This window comes from Hemitrygon akajei, unplaced genomic scaffold (assembly GCF_048418815.1).
Source record: "Hemitrygon akajei unplaced genomic scaffold, sHemAka1.3 Scf000039, whole genome shotgun sequence".
NCBI classification, from domain to species: Eukaryota; Metazoa; Chordata; class Chondrichthyes; order Myliobatiformes; family Dasyatidae; genus Hemitrygon; species Hemitrygon akajei.
Genome location: NW_027331925.1, coordinates 7636210 through 7658125, shown reverse-complemented (window position 1 = coordinate 7658125; position 21916 = coordinate 7636210). Strand labels below are relative to the sequence as shown.

The 21916-nt window shown below is 46.9% G+C and overlaps 1 protein-coding gene across 1 annotated transcript; it reads left to right on the top strand.

Annotated features, from left to right (window-relative positions):
• Positions 1–7032: 7032 nt before the first annotated feature.
• Positions 7033–21575, top strand: LOC140720274 (E3 ubiquitin-protein ligase TRIM39-like). The gene is made up of 4 exons (XM_073035142.1): positions 7033–7208; positions 8914–8936; positions 9024–9142; positions 20936–21575. Exons 1-4 carry the CDS (start codon positions 7101–7103, stop codon positions 21484–21486), a joined length of 801 nt encoding a protein of 266 aa, XP_072891243.1. The 5' UTR covers positions 7033–7100; the 3' UTR covers positions 21487–21575.
• The last annotated feature ends 341 nt before the right edge of the window (positions 21576–21916 follow it).

Below are 21916 nucleotides of genomic sequence, written 5' to 3'. Positions count from 1 at the left end.
TCAGGAAGGGGAATTCGAGGGAACACACACCAGTCCTCATCGTGGGATCAGAAGTGAAAAGGGTGAGCAGTTTCCATTTCCTGCCTGTCAATATCTCTGAGGATCTATCCTGGGCCCAACATATTGATGCAGTTACAATGAAGGCACAACATCGGCTATATTTCATTCGGAGATTGAGGGGAATCGGTCTGTCACTAAAGACACTTGCAAATTTCTACAAATGTACTGTGGAGAGCATTCTAACTGGTTGCATCACTGCCTGGTGTGGAGAGGACACTGCACAGGATCAGAAAATGCTGCAGAAAGTTGTAAACTCAGCCAGCTCCTTCATGGGCACTGGACTCCACAGCATCCAGGACACATTCAAAAGATGATGCCACAAAAAGATGGCATCCATCATTCAGGACCCCCATCACCCAGGACATGACCTCTTCTCATTGCTACCATCAAGGAGGATGTACAGGAGCCTGGAGACACACTCACCGGTTCAAGAACAGCTTCTTCCCTCCACCATCTGATATCTGAATAGACAGTGAACCCATGAACACTTCCTCTTGTTTTGCAAATTTCAAATTTAATTTTATAAATACTTATTGTAATTTATACTTTTTATTACTATGCATTGCCGTCACAAACAACAAATTTCATCACATTTGCCGGTGATATTAAACCTGATTCTGATACACAAACACACACAGCTGGGCTCAGACATACAACACTCCCACATTCCTCCCTTTGTGACACCCTGCTTGCTCCGTGGCCCCCGGTATGAAGCTCAAACTGTTGCAACACCTGCCCTTTAAATTCATGGCTGAGGCTGTGTTGTGTCTGTTCACTGTTTGAGTTCGATATTAAATGAAGAGCATTGAATGGGAAGGAAGGTTTGAATAGAAGAATAAAGATCTCCTCTGAAGGTATATGGGGTCCTGGTGAGAGGCCTAGGCAGTGTAGATGTAGAAAGGATGTTTCCCATGGACAAGAGGGCACAGCCTCAGGATAGAGAGGTTTCCTTTCAAAACAGGAATGCAAAGAAATTTCTTTAGCCAAAGGCTGGTGAATTTGTGGAATTTGTTGCCACATGACGCTGTGGAGGCCAGGTCGTTTGGAGTATTTAGTGCAGAGATTGACAGCTTCTTGTTTGGACATGACAACAAAGGTTACGGGGAGAAGGCCGGGATCTGGGGTTGAGGAGGAGATTTAAAACAAAGGATCAGCCATGATTGATGGTGGAGTAGACTCGATGGCCAGATGGCCTCATTCTGCTCTTATGTATTATGATTCTTCCGGTCTTATGGACTATTTTCTAAATGGGGAGAAATTTCAAAAATTGAGATGCAAAGGGATTTGGGAGTCCTTCAGGATTCCCTGAAGGTTAATTTGCAGGAGTCTGTGGTGAGGAAGACATATGCGATGTCACCATTCATTTGAAGAGAACAAGACTATAAATGCAAAGATGTAATGTTGAGTCTTTATAAAGCACTGGTGAGGCCTCTCTTGGAGTATTGAGAGCAGTTTTGTGCCCCTTATCTTGGAAAGGGTGTGCTGAAACTGTAAAGATTTCAAATGTGGTTCATGAAAATGATTCCAGGATTAAATGGCTTGTTATATGAAAATCATTTGATGGCTCAGGGTCTGAATTCACTGGAATTCAGAAGAATGAGGGGTGACCTAATTGAAACCTATTGAATACTGAGAGAGCTTGATGGAGTGAATGTGGAGGTGTTTCCTCTGGTGGGCATGTCTAAGGACACAGCCTCAAAATAGAAGGCTGTCCTTTTGGAACGGAGATGAGAATTTCTGTAGCAGGGAGAACTGAATCTGTGGAAATCTTTGCCTCAGGCAGCTTGCGAGGCCAATTCATTATGTATTTTTAGATGGAGTTTGATTGATTCTTGACTGGTCCGGGCATGACGGGATACGGGGGGGGGGGGAAGGGGGGGAAGACAGGCGATTGCTGCAGAGAGGAAAAATGGATCGGCCGTGATGAAATGGCTGAGCAGAAGTGATAGGGAAAATGGTCTTATGGTCTAATACAAGAATAAAAAGCTCCTCTGAAGGTATATGGGGTCCTGTTGAGAGCCTGCACGAAACACTGTGCACAGGTCTGGTCCCCGTCCCAGAGGCAGTCTATCGGATAAAGGGAATGAAGAAGTTTCCCAGATTGATTTTGGGGTTGTGGTAGTGTCCTCAGAGAGATTACTGTGATTGGGCCTATCTCAAAACTAGAGAAATAAGAGGTGGTCTGACTGAAACAGGCGCAGACTCACGGGGTATTGACAGGGTAGGGGCAGGAATGATGTTTTCCCTGGCCCGGGTTGGGGGCGAGAGTTGAACAAGGGTTTACAGGCTCGAAATCCGAGGTCACCTCAGCAGGGCTGAGATCTGGAGAAATTTCCTCACCCAGATTGTGGTGAATATTTGGAATATTCTCCACGTTTCCTAAATTTAAAGTCAAATTTAGGGGCTCAGCGATGATGGGAACATTTCAGGAAAGTGGCGCTGATGTCAAAGATCGGGTATTCTGATATTTTCTAAAGCACGAGTTTACCTTTGCGGCTTGTTCTCCCTTGGTTTTCAGCCGTTCGGATTGCACAGGGGAACGGTGAGAGCTCCGGAGATCCATCGGCAGCCGCTGCGGGGCAGCTCCCGTCTCCCAGCAGGAAGGGACGGGTCTGGGAGACAACTCCAGACAACAGGCCCCGATCCTCAGCGGGGAAAGGCCGGGCGCCCTCCGTGTAGCTGATACATCTCACGGAATCATTGCCAGTCTCTTCAGCTCTGCCTTCGAAAGGATTCACGACCCGCCGGTGGTGCAGCCGAAACCCGAGGCGCAGCTCCCGGTCTCCGGCCTCACTCGGTCCCGGTTCCAAACCCCTGCCCGGCCGGGCGCTCAGCGTCCCGCCCACTGACACCCCTCAGCCAATGAGAGCATCCTTCTCCTAACGGTGATCGCTGATTGGCTGTGAGTGTGAGGACGGGCTGCTGCTGGGAGCTGGAGATGTCAATCACAGTTTGTTCTCAGGATCAAAGGAAGTCCCCCGAAACTCAAATTTCAAGGTAAATTTTATTGTCAGAGTACAGATAAGTCATCACATACAATCCCGAGAAGCATTTTCCTGCGGACATACTTAGAAAATGTATAGAATAGTAACCATAACAGAAGCAGGTAGTGACAGATCAGCCAGAGTGCTGAAGGTAACAAACTGTGCAAATGCAAATATGGAGAAACAGGATAAATAACAGGAACATGAAATAACCGCAGCGGCTGCTGATGGATCTCCGGAGCTCTCACCGCTCCCCTGTGCAATCCGACAGGCTGAAGGCCAAGGGAGAACAAGGCGCAAAGGTAAACTCGTGATTTAGGAAATAAGAAACAGGAGCGGGCATTGCCAATCGTCCCGTTGCGCTGTTCTGCCCCTCACTCGGAACATGGCTGCCCTTTGACCTCAGCACCACCTTCCTGCAATGTTCCCAACATCGCCAAGCCCTAAAATATGTCCGTTTAATTTAGAAAACTTGTGGAGAAAACTCCAAATATTCACTGCACTGTTTTGGGGAAATTTCTCCTCATCTCAGTCCTGCTGAGGTGACCTCGGATTTTGAGTCTGTGATCCCTGGTTCCACTGCTCAGCCAGGAGAAACATCATTCCTGTCCCTACCCTGTAAATACCCTGTGAGACTGTTTCTGTCTCAATCAGGAAGCTGCTCCATGTGAACCTTGTGTTAATGAAATTGGTGACAGTTCTTTCAGACCAGCTGCTTTGACCACAAGAACACCAGACAGTGGTCAGCACGGAATGTCCTGCAGTTACTGCAGGAGAAGGACTGGATGGACACAGTGGACTGGTTCCCTGAGCAGACAGCCCAGACCATCTGGCAGAATGCCTCATCACCAGATCTCATCAACAAGCAGCAAGACCTCACCTGTCTGGCGGCGAGAGCTTCCCTCCCGGTCTGATCCTTGCTGCATGCCCAGAGATCACTCCCACAGCGCGCTGCCCCGAGATTACTGCAGTGGAGACGAGAGGGCCCCTCCCAGTCTGATCCTTGCTGCATGCCCGGAGATCACTCCCACTGCGCGCTGCCCCGAGATTACTGCAGTGGAGACGAGAGGGCCCCTGCCAGTCTGATCCTTGCTGCATGCCCGGAGATCACTCCCACAGCGCGCTGCCCCGAGATTACTGCAGTGGAGACGAGAGGGTCCCTCCCAGTCTGATCCTTGCTGCATGCCCGGAGATCACTCCCACAGCGCGCTGCCCCGAGATTACTGCAGTGGAGACGAGAGGGCCCCTCCCAGTCTGATCCTTGCTGCATGCCCGGAGATCACTCCCACTGCGCGCTGCCCCGAGATTACTGGAGTGGAGACGAGAGGGCCCCTGCCAGTCTGATCCTTGCTGCATGCCCGGAGATCACTCCCACAGCGCGCTGTCCCGAGATTACTGCAGTGGAGACGAGAGGGGCCCTCCCAGTCTGATCCTTGCTGCATGCCCGGAGATCACTTCCACTGCGCGCTGCCCCGAGATTACTGCAGTGGAGACGAGACGGTCACTCACCTCTTTGCGGACTGTGGGCTGGCGAAGACCTGTGGAGAAAGTTGCAAGGGCCTGTGCCACAGCAGCTGCGCGACAGAAGGCTCACTGATCCTCGGGCTGTTCCCAGGACGCGCAGGAAAACGGACAGCGAGTGCTCCTGGAAGATCATCAACTCGGGGAAAGACGCTCGAAACTTGTTGGCCTGCCATCACATCGAGATGTCCGGAGAGCAGGGGTTCCCAACCTGGGGTCCACGGTTACTGGTATTGGTCTTTGGCATAGAAATGTTTGGGAACCCCTGTCGTACAGAAATGCTGCCGAATGACACATTCCAGTCTACAGGGATACCATTGGAACTACAGGGATACTCTACACTGGACAGGGAGTGGCCGCGTTGGCTGAGGAAGCCTCACAGTTATTGTAGTAGTGAACCACCACAGGGGGACACATGGCTTCTCCTTTCAGCGCAGGACTTCAATCGTCTTCCAGGGGAAGGTCCTTCCGACCGCAGGGATGAGGCCTTTGGAGATTCAGCTGACGTCTTTGTCGCACTGGGTTTTTAAGAGAAAGGGTTGTTCGCCATACGGCCAACCCTCCTCCGCTCGTAGCCGGGCTTAGACAGTCCATGGCCGCGTTTTCTTATCTGTTGCCCGTTTAATGTGTTTTTGATCCCACACTAAACATAGAAATGGCCAGAATTTCCACAGAACACATCCTGCAAAACCATGTTCATTCCCTGAGACTGCAGCGCGCCTAGTGGACAATCGCGGTACTGCAGGGGATCAGCAGCTCCCCGAAAGTGAAAGCATTCTGAATCAGGAAGTGCTGGGAGTTAACATGGCTTCGAAAGGATCGGCCGAGAGTTTGAGCGAGGAGGTAATTTGTCCCATCTGCCTGGATTTCTTCACCGATCCGGTGTCACTGGAGTGCGGACACAACTTCTGTCGCTCTTGTATCACACGGTGTTGGGAAAGGGAGGAGAGAAACTCCTGCCCGGAATGTAGAGAGGTGTTTGCTGACCGCACCCTCAGGGCCAGTCGGGCCTTAGCAAATCTGGCTGAAAAATTCCGAAATCTAAACCTGAATCCGAAAGGGAAGGAAAATAAACTTCACTGCGAGGAACATGAGGAAGAACTGAAGCTGTTTTGTGAAACGGACAAGACACTGATCTGTCTGATCTGTGCAGCTGCGCAGGAACACAGAGAGCACCGCTTCTTGCTGATTAAAGAAGCTGCTAAAATCTATAAGGTAAAACTAACATTAGTTTAATACTTAACACATTTCCTTTCTTCTACGTACCATCACACGAGCCTCTATAACCAACACATCACTCTCTGCAACTTCCGCCATCTCCAACGGGATTCTAGCATCTCTCCGTCCCACAGCCCACCTCCTCACCCCGCAACTCTCCGCTCTCCATACGGATCGCGCTCTACGTACTGTATCGCCCTTATCCACTCGCTCCTCCCCACTGATCTCCCTCCTGGCACCGACACCTGCAAGCGGGACAAGTGCTACACCTGACTCCTAACCTCCTCCCTCGTCACCATTCAGGGCCGCAAACAGCCCAGTTCCTCCCGTTTCTTCCATGGTCGATTGTCCTCTCGTATTAGATTCCTTCTTCTCCAACTCTTTACCTCTTCCACCTGTCCCCTCCCAGCTTCTCACTTCATCACCCTCCCCCACGTTCCCCCTCACATTGTCTCACCCGTCACCTGTCAGCTGGTTCTCATCCCCAACCTTTTTATTCTGGCTCCTGTCCCATTCCTTCCCAGTCCTAATGAATGGTCTCATCCCGAAACACCGAATGTTTATTTTCCCCGAATAGATGCTGCCTGACTCACTGAGTTCCTCCGGCATTTTGTGTGATAATCGGGTTTGATCACCTGTTTCTTTTGATGCATCTTTGTTTCTATTTCCTTCACTCTCTGACTTCCAGGATCAGCTAAAATCTTCCTTAGACTCTCTCACAAAAAAGAAATCAGACTTCCAGGAAAAGGAGCAGCAACAGAAAGAGAAGATTTCCGGAGTTCGGGTGAGGCTTCCTGAGCGGAATTTCTGATATTACTGTCGGGTTTTGCTCCATTTAATGCAGAATAGCAGAGTATCGCAGCTCCAGTGACCTGGGTTCGATCCTGACCTCTGCTGCTGTCTGTGTGGAGTTTGCATGCTCTCCCTGTGGCCATGACAGTTTCAGACACATTCTAACGACATGCTGGATGAATGGTTAATTACAATTAACCCTGTGAAGGTGGGGGAGGGTGTATGTGAATCAGCTGGGAGTTAATGGGTCACTGAGGGAGAATAAGTTTCAGGAAAATGTGAGGGAAAGGGGTTGACGGGAATGTCTCAGAAGTAGTATGGACCGAACGGTCACTTTTATGTCATAAGGAAATACAACACAGCAATGCAGTAAACTAATCTTCACCTTTAAATCGACAGGAACAGTCACACAGTGTTCAGACCCACATCACATCCCAGTTGGCTGAACTGCGTCAGATTATCACTGAGAAAGAGCAGAGCTTACTCAGGGATCTCAGGGAAGAAGAGAAGAGGATTCTCAACCCAATGGAGAAAAATCTTCTTAAGATTCAAGAGAATATAAGGATTATTCAGGAGGAAATCACTAAGTTAAAGGAACAGATGGATCAAAAAGACAGTGTGATGTTTCTTAAGGTGACGGATTACATTTCAATTTATTTCTGTCAAATTGAACTAAATGAACAGTGGTTTATTTGAAATAAACACAGCACAGAGGCCAATTCTACCAAATCAATTGCCACTGCTGGTGTCCTCACACAGAGAGTTCTCCTTGCATGACGAACCTCCAATCACTCCGCTAATGATATTCTAAAATGTTGGAGACAGATATTCGATCCTTTATCAGCAACATACAATATTTAAGCGATGAAATTTCAGCATAATTAATCGTAAATTAAACTGTAATTAATCGGTCAACAAAAGATATGGCATCTGCCAGTCCCAGGCTCAAAACAGCCCAGAACAAAGTACGAATACGTAACTTATTCCCTTCACTTTTACCACGTCCCCACTCACGTGACTGGTTATCGTAATGAACACGTAACACAGAATACAATGCAGACAGAAAACAGACGTGTTGCTCCTGCACACAGCATTTACAAATGGCAGTAAACTGGTTTTCACCAGACAATTGATGCAACTATCCAGGATTGCTGTTGTCCCAAAACTGGACTTCCACAAATTCTGTACATCCCAGGACAGAATGTAATCTTTTCTGAAAAGATTTACTCTGATCATAACACAGAGCTGCTGATTGTGTCCTTAATTACAGCATTAAATATCCTCTAAAACTCCCATTAACTCCCAGTTTCAGTCACAGGCTGTGAGTGTGTCTGGTGCGGTGGGTGTGAGGGTCTGTCTGTCAATCAGTGAGAACAAAGAATGTGACCCACACATCAGACTTATCCTCCGTATCCGGTTTCCATCAGATTACAGAAACTTTCACTGTCTCTACATTTTCGAATTAGTTTTACATGGGATTGTGTCCCATTCTCCGTCATGAGCAGGCCATTCGGTCCATCTTCTATCAATTTCCCCTTGGCCACAAACCTGCCACCTCCTCACCGCACCCAGCAACAATGCCCCGAACTCCCTGGTCCCTCACGTGTTTATCTAGCCTCCCCATTACATTCAATCTCTGATGTTCCATTTCAACCACTCCTGTGGCACTGAGTTCCACATTCTCCACACTAAATTTCTTGTGGGATTTATTAAAAATCTCCTGGCATTTTATCTTTGACTGAAGGTCTCCCCATAAATAGAAACATAGAAACAAAGAAAACCTACAGCACAATACAGTCTCTTTGGCCCACAATGCTGTGTCGAATTTCACTTTAGAAATTACCTCGAGTTACCCATAGCTCTCTATTTTTCTAAGCTCCATGTACCTGTGTAGGAGTCTGTGTAAGACCCTGTCGCATCCACCTCCATCTTTGTTGCCGGCAGCTCATTCCACCCATTCCAAAACACTTACCCGACATCTCCTCTGTACTACTTCCAAGCACCTGTGTCCTCTCGTGTTCGCCATAATGAGGTACTTTTTCCACCTTCGCGCAATCAAATCCATCACTGATCTTAAGTTGTTCCATTTTATCATTCTGACGCTTTATCCAGATGATAATGCACAGCCTGTCCTGTCTCTCCTGTCAGTTCCATCCTCTCAGTAATGGTCTAACTTTCAGCAACTTTCCCTGTAATTTTCCGCGTGGTTCTGTATTCCTGGTGTGTGTTTGTGACTGTGGGAGTGGGAATTTTCAACACCTTGTAATGATTTGGATGAAATTCAGGATGTGGACATTAAGTCCAAGTCTAATCAGATTTGTGCTTTTATTTACTTCAGGAGGAAGCTCATCAGAACAGGAGGTAGGACATGCTCTTTACTAAAACCCTGTATGGATTTGTAAAATACTTCAAAATTCCAGTTTATCACCAGCAGTTTAATATTTACAGAATCAGTGACGATGTCCAGGAATTGTCAGTGACAAATGAGGCCCTACCGGTTGAAAAATTCGATCGCTTCTATTTGTTGAACACAGTGCTGAGAGAAACACTTGATGCTATTAACCGAGGTAAAACTTACAAAGATTCATTTTTCCTTGTTCATGAAACACCATTAATTTATAAGCTGAAGCAAAGATTGGCTGTGATAATGGACTGAAGAGGAACTGAAGTTTATTCCACATCAACCCCACCCACTGGGAGGCATCACTGTCACATGGTCAGCTGGAGATGTCAGACCCCTGAACACACCAGCACAGGGTCACAATACAACCAATACACAGGACTGGCAGATGAACCACTGTGTCCTGATCCCAGACACACTGCACTAACACACCAGGACATGAGTTTGAATCCTTCCTCAAGAGCGGGGAATTTAATACTGACTTGATGATATTGTAGGGAATAAAAGTGGGTATCAGTGTGGTGACCGGGATTGTCAGGAAAATAGACAAGTCCTTCGTGCCCTGTGAGTGCAGACTCTGACTGACACAGATCTTCCCACTTCCGGATCAGCATCTCTCACTGTTGTTAGAGGCCGAAGAGGGGAGCAGTAGTGACAGGGGACTCAATCGTCAGGAGACAGACGGGAGAATCTGTGGACGTGAATGGGGCCCCCGAATGGTATCTTGCCCCCTAGGTGCCAAGGTCAGGGACGTCTCAGATCGCGTCTGCAGCATTTTGGAGAGGGAGGGTGAAGAGTCAGCCATCTTGTTGCATTTTGGGACCAATGACATTGGAAGTAAAAACAAAGAGGTCCTGAAAAGAATCTGGCTAGCTTGGTAGAAAGCTCAGAAGCAGCACCCCCAGGGTTGTAATTTCTGGATTGCTGCCTGTGCCACGTGCTGGTGAGGGTAGAAACAGGATAATTTGACAGATAAACATGGCTGAGAAGATGGTGCTGGGGACAGGGCTTCAGGTTCTTGCATCATTGGGATCTGTTCTGGTGGAGGAATGACCTGCTCAAAAGGGATGGGTTGCACCTCGACCCGAGGGAGAACAATATTCGCACAGAGAGGTTTGATAGAGCTGTCGGGGAGGTTTTAAACTAATTTGGTGGGGGGGGCGGTTGGAACTGGAGTGAAGGGATAGGACTGATGGTAAAAATGCAAAGATAGCGTGCAGTCAGACTGTCAGATAGGGCGGACAGATGCGAGGAGAAAATTGGAGCCAGCAGGGTGAGTATCAGTGCATTACGGATGCAGAATTAAAAAGTGTAGCAGATACAGTACACAAAGTGTTATATCTCAATGCATGGAGTAGGAGAAATAAGGTGGATGATCTTGTTGCACTATTACCGATTGTCAGGTATGATGTTGTGGCCATCACGGAATCGTGGCTGAAGGATGGTTGTAGTTGAGAGCTGAATGTCCAAGGTTACACAATGTATCGGAGGAATGATGGAAGACTGATGGGGTGGTGTGGCTCTGCTGGTAAATCAGTAGCTAGATGTGACATAAGATTGGAAGATGTTGAATCCTTGTGGGTTGAGGTAAGGAACTGCAAAAGTAAAAATGACACTGACACCAGTCATATACAGGCCTCCCAACAGTCAGTGGGTTGGGGCCCACAGATTACAACTGGAAATAGAAAAGGCTGATGAAAAGGACAATGTTATGATAATCATGGGAGATTTCAACATGCACGGCAATTGGGAAAATCAGTTTGGTAAAGCATCTCAAGAGAGTGAGTTTGTTGAATGCAATGTGATGGCTTTCTAGAGCAGTTTGTCGTTGAGCCTACTCGGGGAACAGCTCTACTGGATTGGGTGTTATGTATTGAACCAGAGGTGAGTAGTTAAAAGAACCCTTAGGAGGCAGTGCTCACAACATGAATGAGTTCAACTTGAAATTTGATAAGGAGAAAGTAAAGTCTTGACGTTGTAGTATTTCAGAGGAGTAAAAGAAGTTACAGTGGTCTGAGAGAGGAGTTGGCCAAAGCAAATTGGAAGGAGATGCTGGCAGGGATGAGAGCAGAGCAGAAATGGTGTCAGTTTCTGGGAAAATGAGGAAGGTGAAGGATAGATGTATTCCAAAAATAAATAAATACTCAAATGGCAAAATAGTAAAACCGTGGCTGACAAGGGAAGACAAGTTAATGTAAAGGCAAAAGAGAGGGGATACAACTAAATAAAAATTAGTAGGAAGACAGAGGATTGGAAAGCTATTAAATATCTACAGAGAGGAACTAAAAGGATGATTGGGAGGGGAAAAATAAACAAGAAATTGATTTGAATTGAATTGACTTTATTACTTACATCCTTCATATACATGAGGATTAAAAATCTTTACGTTATGTCTCCACCTAAATGTGCAATGTACAATTTATAGTAATTTATAATGAATAATATGTACAACAGGCTGGTTCATATAACATAGAAATATTGTTGTTTCCACATGAGTTAATCAGTCTGCTGGCCTGGTTGAAGAAGCTGTCCCGGAGCCTGTTGCTCCTGGCTTTTATGCTGCGGTACCGTATCCCGGATGGTAGCAACTGGGACAGGTTGTGTTTGGGGTGACTCTGGTCTCCAATGATCCTTCAGGCCCTTTTTACACACCTGTCTTTGTAAAACAAGTTAGCAAACAATATCAAATTGTTTTTCAAGTATTGTAAAAAAAAACAGAGATGAGAGTGGGTATAGGACCGCTAGAAAATGAGGCCGGATATATAATAACGTGGGATAAAGAGGTGGCAGATAAACCAAATATTTTGCACCAGTCTTCACCATGGAAGACACTAGCACTGTGTCCGGTGTTGAAGAGTGTGAGGGAAGAGAAGTGAGTGCAGTTACTGTTACAAGGGAGAAGGTGCTCAAAAAGCTGAAAGACCTAAAGGTACATAAGTCACCCGGACCAGATGAACTGCACCCTAGTGTTCTGAAAGAGGTTGTGGTAGACATTGTGGAGACATTTCAAATGATCTTTCAAAAATCACTGGACCCTGGCATGGTGCCAGAGGACTGGAAAATGGCAAATGTCACTTAGCCCTTTAAGTAAGGAGGAAGGCAGCAGAAAGGAAATTATAGACCAGTTAGCCTCACCTCTGTGGTTGGGAAGAAATTGGAGTCAATTGTTAAGTATGAGGTTATGGAATACTTGGTGACCCTGGACAAGATAGGACAAGTCAGCATGGCTTCATTAAGGGAATATCCTGCCTGACAAATCTGTTGGGATTCTTTGAGGAGATTACAAGCAGGATCGATAAAGGGGATGCAGTGGATGTTGTATATTTGGAATCTCGGAAGGCCTTTGACAAGGTGCCACACATGAAGGTGGTACCCAGGTTAAGAGGCCATGGTATTACAGAAAAGTTACAGGCATGGTTAGAACATTGGCTGATTGGTAGGAAACAGCGAATGAGAGTAAAGGTATCCTTTTCTGGTTGGCTGCCAGTGACTCATGTTCCACAGGGGCCAGCGTTAGGACACCTTCATTTTATGCTGTATATCAAGATCTAGCTGATGGGATAGACCATAAGATATAGGAGCAGAAATAGGCCATTCAGCCCATCGAGTCTGCTCTACCATTCAGTCATGAGCAGATCCAATTCTTCCGGTCATACCCGCTCCCCTGCTTTCACCCTATACCCCTTGATGCCCTGGCTAATCAAGAACCTATCAAGCCTTAAATATGACTTGGCCTTAACAGCCACTTGTGGCAACAAATTCCACACACAGACTAAAGTAATTTCTCCGCATCTCAGTTCTAAAAGGACGTCCTTCAATCCTGAAGTCATACCCTCTTGTCCTACAGTAGATGGCTTTGTTTCCAAGTTTGCATATGATACAGAGATTGGTGGAGGGGCCGGTAGTGTTGAGGAAACAGTTAGGCTGGACAAGGACTTGAATGAGGAGAATGGAAAGGAAAGTGGCAAATGATATACAATGCTGGAAAATGCATGGCCATGCACTTTTGTCGTAGAAATAATGTGCAGATTTTTTTTCCAAATGGGGAGAAAACCCAAAAAGCTGAGATGTAAATGGACTTAGCAGTTATTCTGCAGAACACCCTAAAGGTTAACTTGCAGGTATAGTCAGTGGTGAGGAAGGCAAATCCAACGTTAGCATTCAATTCAAGGGGTTTAGATAGCATTCAATCCAAGAGCAGGGATGTGATGCTGAGGCTTTATAAGGCACTGGTGAAGCCTCACCTTGAGTATTGTGAACTTGATCTCCTCGTCTAAGAAAAGATGTGCTGGCATTGCAGAAGGTTCATTTCATAAGGATGATTCCAGGAATGAAAGGGTTATCATACGAGGAACGTTTGATAGCTCTGTGTCTGTACTCGCTGGAATTTAGAAAGATGAGGGGGAATCTCATTGAAACCTTTCGAATGTTGAAAGTCCTAGACAGAGTAGATGTGGAAAGGATGTTTCCCATGGCGGTGGAGTTTAGGACAAGAGGGCACAGCCTCAAGATAGAGGGGGGTCTATTTTAAACAGATGCGGAGAAATTTGTGCCAGCAGCTGGTGAATTTGTGGAACTTGTGTGTATTTAAGGCAGAGCTTGATAGGTTCGAGATTGAACACAGTATCAAAGGTTACGGCGAGAAGACCAGGGAGTGGGGCTGAGGAGGGAAAAAAGGGATCAGCCATGATTGAATGGCGGAGCAGACTCGATAGGCAAGTGGCCTAATTCTGCTCGTATGTCTTCTGGTTATCAGACCACTACATTGAAGCATTGTGAGAATGAGCTCGGACACACCAACCAGCATTGACATGGGTCAAGATTTCATCTCGGGAGAAGCACACACAGCATAACCGGCCTGGCAAAGCTCCCTCACACACATACACAGGAAGGACTGGCAGATTGTAGTCAGAGCCTCAGCAATGTAAGTTGTTATTTCCCTCAGTAACCTGGAAACCAATCTCTTCAGAGACAGTCATTTATTTATTTAAACAATTCAATCAAGTGTGACACACGGCCACAGAAATAGGCACAAATTCCCATTTAGGATTGAAATCTGCCATCCTTACCCAGTCTGTCTGTTCTGTGGCACTGAGCTGCCCTCTGACGTGACGTCACATCAACACTTCACAGACAGACTCCGGGGTGAGATTCCTCAGGAGGATGATCTGGGAGGGTTTGACGGATGTTGAACTCACGGCCCACTTCATCAATCTGCAAGACTAAGATGTCTTCTTGAGCATGGCCCATTTGTGTGTGTTTGCCCCCCATCCCTCTAACCATTTCCCATCTGTGTACCTGCCCAAATTTATTTTAAAATATTTTATTTTTACCTGTTTCTACAGCGTCTGAGGGCAAATTCCATTTACCAGCCTCCCTCTCTGTGAGAATGTTACCCGATAGACCACTCAGAAAAATTTCCCGTCTCACTTTCAATCTGAGGTGTCTGGATCTGTACTCCCATTTCTTGGAAAAAGAAACGTTATTTAAGCCCCTTATGAATTATTTACCTCGATAAGGGGTCATACCTGAACATCCTACACTACAGCTGAATAGCCCAAGCCCCCGGTCCTGGTAACATCCTCCTGAAGCCTCCTGTCCAGTGTAATGACATCCTCCCCATATTCGGGAACCGGAAATGCAGACAATGCTCCAAGTGTGGTCTATCATCGACATCAAAGGCCTTGGTGAATTTCATGTGGACAGTGTGGAATAGGCTGATGAATACAGGACTGAAGGTGTTTTTTTAGATTGGGACAAGAAGGGCGGCGTGGGAGCTAAATTCTGAAGGAAGGAAGTTTTTTTAATTCTGATTCTGATTCTGATTAGAGAAAATGAAGAGATGATAGACAGGAGCTACAGGGAGGTAGTCATTCCTAGGCTACAGGGGTCAGAAAACTGGGTGACTGTCAGGAGAGGGAAGGGAAATGCCTGGATAGTGGAGAGCACCCCTGTGGCTGCCCCCCTCAGCAACAAGTATATCGTTTCGGATGCTGTTGAGGGGGATGACCTGACAGGGGACGGCCACGGTGACCGGGTCTCTGGCACTGAGCCTGGCGCTGTTGTGCAGGAGGGAAGGAGGGAGAAGAGGAATGCGGTAGTCATAGGGGATTCCATAGTCAGGGGAACAGACAGGAGATTCTGTGAGCCTGATAGAGATACCCGCATGGTGTGCTGCCTCCCAGGTGCCAGGGTACGGGATGTCTCGGATCGGGTCCAGGATATTCTGAAGGGAGAGGGCGAGTAGCCAGCTGTCTTGGTACATGTTGGTACCAATGACATAGAGAGGAAAAGGGAGGAGGTCCTGAAGAGAGATTTCCGGGAGTTAGGAAGGAAGCTGAGAAGCAGGACCTCCAGGGTAGTAATCTCAGGATTGCTACCTGTGCCACGTGCTAGCGAGGGCAAGAATAGTAGGATCAGGCTGATGAATGCGTGGCTGAGAGACTGGTGCAGGGGGCAGGGCTTCAGATTCTTGGATCATTGGGATCTCTTCAGGGGGAAGTATTACCTGTTCAAAAAGGACGGGTTACACCTGAACCATAGCGGGAATGTTTAATAGAGCTGTTAGGGAGGGTTTAAACTAATTTGGCAGGGAGATGGTAAACCGGAATGGTAAAGTGGAAGAGGGGGAAAACAGAAATAAATCTAAGATAGTGAGTAGGAAAGATGTCAGGAAGGACAGGCAGGTGATGGGGCAAATTTGCAGCCATTGGGATGAGTTGCAGTGCAATCAAAACAAAGAGTACCAAATACTGGACTTAAGGTGTTATACTTAAATACACACAGCATAAGGAATAAAGTGGATGATCTTGTCGTACAGCTACAGATTGGCAGGTATAATTTTGTGGCCATCACTCTGACGTCGCTAAAGGATGCATGTCTCTGAGAGCTGAACGTCCAAGGATACACGGTGTATCGGAAGGATAGGCAGGTAGGCAGAGGGGGTGGCGTGGCTTTATTGGCAAGAAATGATATTAAATCATTAGAAAGAGGTGACATAGGATCGGAATGTGCAGAATCTTTCTGGGTTGAGCTAAGAAATAGCAGGGATAAAAGGACCCTGATGGCAGTTATCTACAGGCCTCCTAACAGCTGCAATGAGGTGGACTACAAATTACAACAGGAAATAGAAAAGGCTTGCCAGAAGGGCAGTGTGATGATAATTGTGGGGGATTTTAACATGCGAGTGGATTGGGAAAATCAGATCGACACTGGATCTCAAGACAGAGAATTTGTAGAATGTCTACGAGATGGTTTTTCTGAACAGCTTGTTGTTGAGCCCACTAGGGGATCAGAGGTACTGGATTGGATATTGTGTAATGAACCAGAGGTGATTAGAGAGATTGAGGTGAAGGAACCGTTAGGAGACAGTGATTGTAACATGATTGAGTTCACTGTGAAATTTGAGAAAGAGAAGCCGAAATCCGATGTGTCGATATTTCAGTGGAGTAAAGGAGATTACAGTGGCACGAGAGAGGAACTGGCCAAATTTGACTGGAAAGGGACACTAGCGGGAGGACTGTAGAGCAGCAGTGGCTGGAGTTTATGCGAGAAGTGAGGAAGGTGAAACACAGATATATTCCAAAAAAGAAGAAATTTTCGAATGGAAAAAGGATGCAACCGTGGATGACAAGAGTAGTGAAAGCCAAAGTAAATGCAACGGAGAGGGCATTCAAGGAAGCAAAAATTAGTGTGAAGACAGAGGATTGGGAAGTTTTTAAAAGCTTACAAAAGGAAACTACGATGGCCATTAAGAGGGAAAAGATGATCTATAAAAGGAAGCTGGCAAATAATATCAAAGAAGATACTTAAAGCTTTTTCAAGTATATAAAGAGTAAAAAACGGGTGAGAGTGGAGAAAGCACCGATAGAAAATGATGCTGGAGAAATTGTAATGGGAGATAATGAGATGGCTGAGGAACTGAACGAGTACTTGCATCAGTCCTCACTGAGGAAGATATCAGCAGTATACCGGACACTCAAGGGTGTCAGGGAAGAGAAGCGTGCGCAGTCACAATTACGACAGAGAAAGTACTGAGGAAGCTGAATAGTCTAAGGGTAGATAAATCTCCAGGACCAGATGGAATGCACCCTTGTGTTTTGAAGGAAGTAGCTGTGGAGATCGCGGAGGCATTAGCAATGATCTTTCAAAAGTCAATAGATTCTGGCATGGTTCCGGAGGAGTGGAAGATTGTAAATGCCACTCTGGTATTTAAGAAAGGGGCAAGGAAGCAAAATGTTAATTATAGACCTGTTAGCTTGAGAAATGGTTGGGAGGTTTCTGGAGTCAATTGTCAAGGATGAGGTTACGGAGTCATATGACAAGACAGGCCAAACTCAGCATGGTTTCCTTAAAGGAAAATCCTGCCTGACAAACAAGATAAGAGCCCATGGAATTACGGGAAATTTACATATGTGGATAGATCGTTGGCGGATTGGCAGGAAACAGAGAGTGGGAATAAAGGATCCCATTCTGGTTGTCTGCCGGTTACCAGTGGTGTTCCACAGGGGTCCGTGTTGGGGCCGTTTCTTTTTACGTTGTATATCAACGATTTGGATTATGGAATAGATGGCTTTGTGGCTAAGTTTGTTGATGATACGAAGATAGGTGGAGGGAACGGTAGTGCTGAGGAAACAGAGTCTGCAGAGAGACTTGGATAGATTAGGAGAATGGTCAAAGAAGTGGCAAATGAAATACAATGTTGAAAAGTGTATGGTCATGCACGTTGGTAGAAGAAGTAAACGGGCTGACTATTATTTAAATGGAGAGAGAATTCAAAATTCTGAGATGTGTTACGAACCCCGTAACTGGGTCACTTACCAGCAAAGATAGAGAGGTCGGTTGAAGTCTGATGGTACTATTTTTAAACAGTATTTATTGGTAAAAATACACAAAAATAATATCAATGCAAACATACAGATAATATACGTCGTCAATACTAAATCTAAAAGTGCGGGTATAATAATAATCAATAAGAAATAACTATCGTTGTCTAGGGGATAATGTATTGTCCGATGGAAATATAAAAGTCACTCAGTTCATGCAGGCTTCAGCATTTGGTTGGAGTCAAGAGAGAGTTTTTAGAAACTTGCCAGCTTTTCCTTTTTATGATGTCGATCCTTCGAAATTTCGTTGGTGGCCTCTTCTTTAGCGAAGCCGTTCTTCCGTGGTAAGGCCCCAATCCCAGGCAACGGAAAAGGACGCACGCGAGCCCTCCACCGGCTGTTGCTATTAAACGCTGTCACGGGATTTCTAACATTTCTCCTGGAGCGTCTCAAGGGGTTGTTTCCCAGACCCGCTTTTATCCTTACTCACGGGGTCTTAGATGTCAATCAGGTTGGGATGATGCAATCCCTCAACCAGACCACTCCGGTCATTCCCTGAGGGCTTCAATGAATAGTACAGTACTCAATACACAATTCCGTCTCCAAGAGACAATGGCCGTTATTCGTGGCTTTGTCTTGCTGAGGGGCCAGGACACATTGCAAAAACCTGAGGATTCTCTCTCATTTCCTGGGTCCCAGACCCGAATTAAAAGCCATCTTGCGATTCTCAAGAAGGAGGGGACGAATTTGTACCCTTCGGCCCGTGAGAGTTGTTGCACATTCGGAACAGATGCAATGGGACTTGGGAGTGCTCGTGCAGGATACCCTTAAGGTTAACCTCCAGGTTGAGTCGGTGGTGAAGAAGGCGAATGCAATGTTGGCATTCATTTCTAGAGGAATAGAGTATAGGAGCAGGGATGTGACGTTGAGGCTGTATAAGGCACTGGTAAAACCTCACTTGGAATACTGTGTGCAGTTTTGGGCTCCTTATTTAAGAAAGGATGTTCTGACATTGGAGAGGGTTCAGAGAAGATTCACTAGAATGATTCCGGGAATGAGAGGGTTAACATCTGAAAAACATTTGACAGTTCTTGGACTGTACTCCTTGGAGTTTAGAAGAATGAGGGGGAACTTCACAGAAATATTTCTTATGTTAAAATGCATAGACAGAGTGGATGTGGCAAAGTTGTTTCCCATGGTGGGGGAGTTTAGTACGAGAGGACATGACTTAAGGATTGAAGGGCGACCATTCAGAACGGAGATGTGAAGAAATTTTTTTAGCCAGAGGGTGGTGAATCTGTGAATTTCTTGCGGCAGTGGATGTCAAGTCATTGGGTGTATTTAAGACAGAGATTGATAGGTATGTGAGTAGCCAGGGCATCAAAGGTCATGGTGAGACGGTGGGGGAGTGGGAATAAATGGGAGAATGGATCAGCTCATGATAAAATGTCGGAGCAGATTCGAAGGGCCGAATGGCCGGCTTCTGCTGCTTTGTCTTATGGTCTTATTTGAATGCACCAGTATACGTAATAAGGATCTTGTAGCACAGGTAGAGTTTGGCAGGTACAAACTTAGGCAGGCACGACTTTGGTCGAAGGAATAAAAGCAGAGACAATTCTGTAAACCGGGCGAAAACTGAAAAATCAGAGGTGCAAAGGGACATGGGTTTCCTTGTGCAGGATTCCCTGAAGGTTAACTTGCAGTTTGTGTCAGTGGTAAGATTGGCAAACTCAATGTTTGCTTTCACTTCGAGAGGATTAGAGTACAAGAGCAAGGATTTAATTCTGAGGTTTTAATAAGGCATTGGTCAGACCACACTTGGAGTATTGTGAGCAGTTTTGGGTCCCTTCTATCGGAAAACATGTACTGGCATTGGAGAGGGTCCAGAAGATTCACAAGAATGATTCCGGGAATGAAATAATTAACATGTGAGGACTATCTGATGGTTCTGGGCCTGTACTCACGGGAGTTTAGAGGAATGTCTGATTTATTATCTCCATCAATCCTATTCTCCCGCCTCCTCTCCATAACATTGGAGACACTGACCAATCAAGAAGTTTACTTATTAACTTCTGCTTTAAAAATCAAACATGAGAAACTCTGCAGATGCTGGTAATGCAAGTTACACAGGTCCTGATGAATGGTCTCCCCAGATCTCGCTGACACCTGTCTGGAGAGAGTTGATGTTGGGAGGATGTTGGGTCGAGAACGGTAAGCACAGCCTCCGACTATAGGGATGTCCATTTCGGACAGAGATGAGGAGGAATTCCTTTATCCACAGGATAGTGAATCTGCCACAGGCAGCTGTGGAGGCCAAATAATTGAGTGTATTTAAAGCAGAGTAACACACACAAATTGTTGGGGGAACAGCAGGCCGGGAAGTTTCTGTGGAAAAGAGTAAACAGTCGACAGTTCAGACTGAAACACTTCATCAGGACCTGTGTTGCTTAAGGGTCACTGCAAATTCATCCCCTGTACTAATGAGGGGCTGCGGGGGATGGGGTTCTGGGAAAGGGGACAAAGTCATCCTCATCTGCCATCTTTGCCCCCTCTAGCTTCTCATTACCTCTACACACGCAGTTCACCCACGGGCTTTCCACCCCTCCCCCCACCTGGTTCAATCTGCCATTCATCTCTCCCCTACTGGTTCCCATTATCACCTCCTTTACTGTCACAAACCATCACACTGCCCCACTTCACACTCACAAATGAATGTGAACATTGTATGACGGGCCTGTTCCTGTGCTGTACTGTTCTATGTTCTCTGTTCCCAGTTTCGAAGAATGAGATGAGATCTCATGAAATCACAAAATTCTTTCAGGGGTCAACAGGCAGGAGTGAGGGAGGATGTTTCCCCTGTTCAATGGAAAACCCTTGGGGAGACATTAGTTTTTGACCCGCTTTCGTCGGGTCAAACCTCCCCCCGATCCCCGGGGCCGCGCTGCCCGAGTCTCCCCCCGATCCCCGGGGCCGCGCTGCCCGAGTCTCCCCCGATCCCCGGGGCCCCGCTGCCCGAGTCTCCCCCCGATCCCCGGGGCCGCGCTGCCCGAGTCTCCCCCCGATCCCCGGGGCCGCGCTGCCCGAGTCTCCCCCCGATCCCCGGGGACTCTCTAATTCTCTGCTTCTCCCCCCAGTCTCTGTCACCCTGGATGTGGAAACGGCGCATCCGTATCTCGAGGTGTCTGAGGATCGGAAGAGTGTGAGACGGACCGGGATCCGGAGGGATCTCCCTGACACCGGGAAGAGATTCACAGACCGGCCTTGTGTGCTGGGATCGGAGGGATTCACATCGGGGAGACATTACTGGGAGGTGGAGGTGACGGGAAATCGGGTCTGGAGTCTGGGAGTCGCCGCAGAGTCTGTGGAGAGGAAGGGACGGGTCAGTCTGAGTCCGGAGACCGGATTCTGGGTCATCAGGCGGGTTGGTGACGTGTTACATCGGGATTGTGACGTGTCCGGTCTCCCCTCCCCCGGGACCCGTCTCGCTGCCGGTCCCATCCCCGGGAGGGTGGGAGTTTATCTCAGTTACGAGTCCGGGACAGTTTCATTTTACAACGCGGAGACCAAGTCCCATCTCCACACCTTCACTGGGAATAAATTCACAGGGAAACTTTATCCTTTCTTCCGGACTGCGGTTGTAAACCAGTGGCTGAGAATCTGCTCTGGTTCCGCTCCGGGTCTGTAAACGGGTCGGGTCCCGGGACCGGCGTCAGGAGTAAAGTCCCTGTAAATATAAATGTGCGGAGAGTGCAGCTAAATACGTGACTAAGGAGACGGTGCAGGAGGGAGGGCTTCATGTTTCTGGACAATTGGGCTTTGTTCCCGGGAAGGTGGGGCCTGTTTCGAAGGGACGGTTTGCCCCCGAACTGGAGGGGGACTAACATCCTTTGCAGAGGGAGGGGAACCAGAGTGTTAGAGCAGATAGTGAGGTGGAGGAGGATAAAGGTCATGCGAGGACTGCATGTATAGACAGAAATCAAAGGTTTGTACATTAGGTTGTAAATTAATTTTCAGAGCTTTAGAAATTGTAGAAAATAAAGATTTCCAAAAAGATTTTGATGAAGAACGTGACCAGAACATTTGTGAAAAAGTGGCTACTTCAGTTTTACACCTAT